Source organism: Sinocyclocheilus rhinocerous, unplaced genomic scaffold (assembly GCF_001515625.1).
Source record: "Sinocyclocheilus rhinocerous isolate Xijiao unplaced genomic scaffold, SAMN03320098_v1.1 scaffold282, whole genome shotgun sequence".
In the NCBI taxonomy this organism is placed as follows: Eukaryota; Metazoa; Chordata; class Actinopteri; order Cypriniformes; family Cyprinidae; genus Sinocyclocheilus; species Sinocyclocheilus rhinocerous.
Genome location: NW_015626046.1, coordinates 409,137 through 414,619, shown reverse-complemented (window position 1 = coordinate 414,619; position 5,483 = coordinate 409,137). Strand labels below are relative to the sequence as shown.

General features: G+C 34.0%; 1 protein-coding gene across 1 annotated transcript in view; it reads left to right on the top strand.

The window, feature by feature from the left end:
- The first annotated feature begins 581 nt into the window (after positions 1-581).
- dpys (dihydropyrimidinase) overlaps positions 582-5,483 on the top strand; it is a 17,183-nt gene continuing 12,281 nt past the window's right edge. The window contains exons 1-3 of the mRNA XM_016514270.1: positions 582-997; positions 1,920-2,078; positions 2,287-2,466. Of these exons, the coding sequence (XP_016369756.1) occupies positions 746-997; positions 1,920-2,078; positions 2,287-2,466 (591 nt within the window). The 5' untranslated portion in view covers positions 582-745. The remainder of the gene's footprint in view (positions 998-1,919; positions 2,079-2,286; positions 2,467-5,483) is intronic.

The window sequence follows — 5,483 nt, the reverse complement described above, 5'->3', positions numbered from 1 at the left end:
TGTTAGATTTTTTTTGCATTGTTCAGAAGAATTATATTTGTATTTGCACTGGTAACATCTCAGTGCAAGCACTGAAAGATAAAGACGATGTTATATAAAATATATAAAATGCATTCATTTAATGTATCAGTTTTTAAATGTAATTACATTTCAAATAAAATAAAATAACAAAATAACATACTATTAAAGTTCATAAGTTTTGTTAATAAATATATTATAATAATAATAATAACAAAACAACATAATCAAGAATGGGTAAATGGCGCCATCTTGAGGCCGTTCATCCCTTGTTTGAAACAGGTCGCACAGGTTTTGCAGTGTTTGAATCACGTTTAAAGATATCCTGACACTTTTTGTTCAACGCAGAGATTATGCTAAAGAGAATAAGATTATAAAAAAGGGATACAAGTTTGTAGAGTAGATTAAGGACCTGGTGGCTTCTGGGGACACTCATGAGTGATTAACTGATTTGAACCTGTTCAGATATATCTTGCTCATCGTGTCAGAAACAGGCTAAACGGCTGAACAGGTCGGTTGGGCAGGTTTCGCAATGAAATGGGTGAGAGGTTTTAAAAAAAAGGCAGCTTCAGTCTTGCAGATCACACTTCTAACCCAACACTGACAGACAGTGATTCATGCTTCCAGAGTTGCATGTTTACTGAAGAAAACAAATTAATCTATAGAGCATAATTTGGACTCTTTTTAATCCTCGTTTGTGCATTAGTCAGTTTAGTCAACAGAAAATATGACAACTCAAAGCCGGATTTTAATCAAAGGAGGGAAAGTGGTAAATGAGGATTTCTCTGAGATGGCAGACGTGTTTATTGAAGATGGAGTTATCAGTGCAGTTGGCTCAGATCTGCAGGTAGCAGCTGGCACACGGGTCATCGATGCTACAGACAGACTCGTGCTGCCGGGTGGAATAGACACTCACACACACATGGAGCTGTCATTTATGGGCACCACAGCTGTGGATGACTTTCACACTGGTACCAAGGTAAATACAACTGATGAAATTAATTTTATGCATCCATTATTGGATGCATCCAACTCATTTTAAATAATCATTTTAATTTTTGAAATGACATAGGCCTATAAACATTTAAATTAAACAATGTCTGGAGCCCCTATTGATGGCAATAGTCTCATGATTCTAACTGATGTTCGGTTTGTTAGTAGCTCATTTGGGGAAATCCATTATTAAATATTGTATATTTAAAACTTTGTTCTACCTACTCGAATGCATTACTCATTTTTTCTTCCTTCTAGTTTCCCCTATTTACTGTGACGAATTGCACACGGAGCAATACAAATAAGCTCAGTGTGCTTGTAACAGAACATTATGGCTTATATATTTAATTTCACCTACTGCATACTGACATAGTCACTTAAATGTCTTACAGGACAGAACAATCACTTGAATGCCATCTGATGCATGAACTATGAACCCATAACCTGAAAATATAAAAGAAAAAATAGTTTTAACTTTATCATATTTTATACATCAGGCTTTTATGGCCCATATAATGATTTTGTGAAAATATGAGAAAAAAAAAAAAAAAAAAATATATATATATATGCATTTTGGTGCAGATATTGTTATATATGGCCAAAAAGTAAGATGAAATATTGATAGCTTGTAATGTGAATCAATGGGATCTTTATAACAGTACAGCATACTTGACATAAAATGCATATAAATATCACTCTATATCTGATAATATGTCTTAGTAAGCTGATGTTTAATGCTTAGTTTTATGATTAAAGCTCTGTAGTTTTGGGAGGCAAAACATATAATGTAATGCAATACAATGGTGATTGATAAAACAAATGATGTATGGATAATTAAGTAATTTGTAACAACGTGAATGTTGATGTTCCATTGCTTTACTTTGCTACATAATACCATGTGTCCACAGGCCGCAGTCGCAGGAGGCACGACCATGATCCTGGACTTTGTCATCCCACAGAAGGGGTGTTCACTCTTAGAAGCCTATGAGCGGTGGAGAACAACGGCTGACCCCAAAGTCTGCTGCGATTACTCCCTTCATATGGCAGTAACCTGGTGGGATGACACTGTATGGTTGCTACCATATATTTAAAAATAAATAAATTATATTTTAATTATGAAAGTTGCACTAAAGGTCATTTTTTTAAACATGAACTTACAAACTGTTTCATTCTACTTACGTGTGGTCCTCCCTCATGGTGGGATCACATGGGGTTTTCATCTGACTATAAATGTGATGATATACCATTAACACTAACATCTGGGACTTTCTCTAGGTCAAGAAGGAAATGGAGACTCTTGTTCATGAAAAAGGTGTCAACTCTTTTAAGATGTTCATGGCATACAAAGACGTCTTCATGCTGCATGACCATGAGCTCTATGCCGTATTTGCCCAGTGTAAAGAGACTGGAGCAATAGCTCAAGTCCATGCAGAGAATGGAGACCTTATTGCAGAGGTGAGAAGTATTCTGAGTTTATATTTATGACTTAAAATTACAATTCTGCTTCCTGTTTGCAACCATTCAAATTCAAGAATCTACCATGGAACTATGTTCTAAATGACACACAACCTTAAAAGGTACCCTAAAACACTAAACTTGATGCCAGATATGAGGGGAGAATGGTTCATGGAAGGAGAAAAGCTCTTTTTCTAAGCAGATTCCTATACTGTAAAAAATGACCGTGAAGTTAACGGTAAAAGACTGTAAAAATGCTACAGTAAAAACCTGTTAAATGGTTAACGGTAAATTCCCCTACTATATACGGTGAAAAACTGTATTGGAAATTACATGTAATTTTACAGTAGTATACCATTTTTGGAAGTGGAAAAGACTGTATAATTTACAGTGAACAACCGTAAATTGACATTCCCAGAATTCCCTGCATTACATTTCAAATTTGATGTTTTTGTTTTTGTTGAACTATGTTTCTTAGTTTTTTTCTTATCAGTTTTGTATATTAGGGTTGTGTGTTACACCCAATGTTGTTAAATTAATGTTTATTGCATTATTTCAGTTCCATGTGTGTTACCATGATGGTGTTTGGTGTTTGTGTGAATGACACTGTGCACCTTCTATATATGTTATTATTTAAAAGCTGCCTGTGATGGGCTTTGGTTCATCATGTGACTTTCTCATCACCACCTCCTTTTGGTGGATATCAGTGTATTACAAAGGTACAAAACAGATTTCAGTACTTCAATAGGTTGGTATATTAACATTATTTCAGTTAATGAAATTACTATTATTAAGTTAAAACCGTAAAACCTGAAATGTTGCTACCATATTTTTTACGGTAAAATTCTGGCAACCACAGCTGCCGTTTTTTTACCGTAAATTATACGGAATTTCTTTTACAGTGTAAGAGTGGCCCTTAGTTACAGTATCATCTTTACTATTCGTTCTTAAAAATAAACGTTCTAAAAGGGTGTTTTCACAGTGATGCCATAGAACTACCGTTTTCCCCAAAGAAGATTTCAGTGAAAAGTTCTTAAAATTAACTTTTTTTTTCTTAGTGTGAAGAACTAAGAATTTAAACAATCTAAAGAACTTTTTTTTTCCACTATAAAGAACTTTTTTTTTTTTATGGAATGGTTCCATGGATGTTAAAGGATCTTCATAAAGAGATTTCCCCCCCCAAAGCTCTCTGCTCTTTCACCCCTGAGTTAAACTTCACCATGATTTAAGAAGAGTAAACCAGTGTGCAGGTGTTTCTTGTAAATCATTCTTTAAATGCAAGGCTGATCAAGCCGTAAACAAACAGGTCATGGTACACAAGAACTGGCCTGTGCTTTTAAACTGTCCATGTGAAGTAACATTTTTTACAAACTATATCTCGTCAAAATGTCAAGGGCATATTCTGCAAAGAACTGTTATAAATGTAATGTTTAATGTGATTTTGTTATAAACCTAATAACCAGCTATTTTTTATCACATAAATACTGACCACATTTATTTTTAGACAGTCTATTGCCCAATATGTGGCAAAAAAGCAGTAGAAAGAACCAGATGTGTCATGTTAGTCTTAGAGTGGTCAGAGTTCAATGGAACAGTTTATGATATGCCACTAAAAGTACATATTTAGGCAATTTATATTGAATGTTAACATTTACTGAAATACATTTTGAAATCCTGGCATTCTTAGAATGAAATCACATGACAATTACAAACATGTGAAATATGATTCCACTGGAGGGCAGCACATGCATAAATGAGTTAATGAAGCTGTATTTAAGGCTGGCTATGTTTTTCACTAGTTTCAGAAAGACTATGGTATAAATCATGTACAGGGAGAGGAGGTGTAACAAATCGGTCAGTTAGAGCCTCAGGTCGGATAGAACGTGTCAAGACCAGACTTGACAAAGACTAAAACATATATGTGACCCTGGACCACAAAACCAGTCTTAAGTCGCTGGGGTATATTTGTAGCAATAGCCAAAAAAACATTGTATGGGTCAAAATTATTTATTTTTCTTTTATGCCAAAAATCATTAGGATATTACAGGGTCGGCGCCAGAGCGCACAAAGTGAGGGGGCAGGCAGGGGGGGGCGCTGCTTTGAATTTTTTTTTTTTTCTGAAAGTAATTTTCAGATGCAACGGGGGAAAAAACGGGATAAACACAAACATGAAACTTGTAAATAAAATAATCTGATATATAGCCTATGTACAATTTAATATCAAACTTAGTTTGATATATGAATTGGGTGTTCGTCAAAGATTGCATGCGGTCGGAGATTCCCGTGTTTACAGCTCCGTAAAATAACCTACTGGAAGCTCTGTAATTTTGCTGTATAGGCCTATAGATAAAAATATTAAAATTACAAACACACAATAACATTTTAAGTTACTTCCATTTCTGAAAAAAAGAATGTAGGCCTAGTAATTGATGTTATAAATACACATGCCTGATTTTTGTTTTAATTATCCATCGTACATAAAAAACAAAACAAAAAAACATTTGCAATCAAGACTGAAAAAAGCCAGAAGTGAAAGTAAACCAGATTTGGCCCAGACTCTGTTGCTATCTGTGAAGCCAAGCATAAGAATAGCCTACTAATGTAAATGTGTTAACCCACAGTAACAAATTTTAACAGATTAATCGCATATTTTCGTTTGCTGCATGCTTTTAAAAACACAATAAAAAAAATTAAAAAAATTTTTTTTTGAGGAAAATAAAAAAAAAGATACGTCTCGTATAAGTTGCATTTTCAGAAATAATAACGGCAGGCCTAATAATGTTATAATGTACCAACATTATGAACACTATAGGATATTTTAGTTCCCCTCACTTTACAACAATTTAACCGTATCAGAACAGAATAAGAATTTAAAAATATATAATTCTAATGGATAAATATAATTGCAGTATATAATAATATATGCTTAGCAATAAACATGCCAAAACAAATTAATTTATAAAGAAACGTAAGGTAAAGTTGGGCTTACCTCTCTCAGGCACAAATCCAAATGTGTC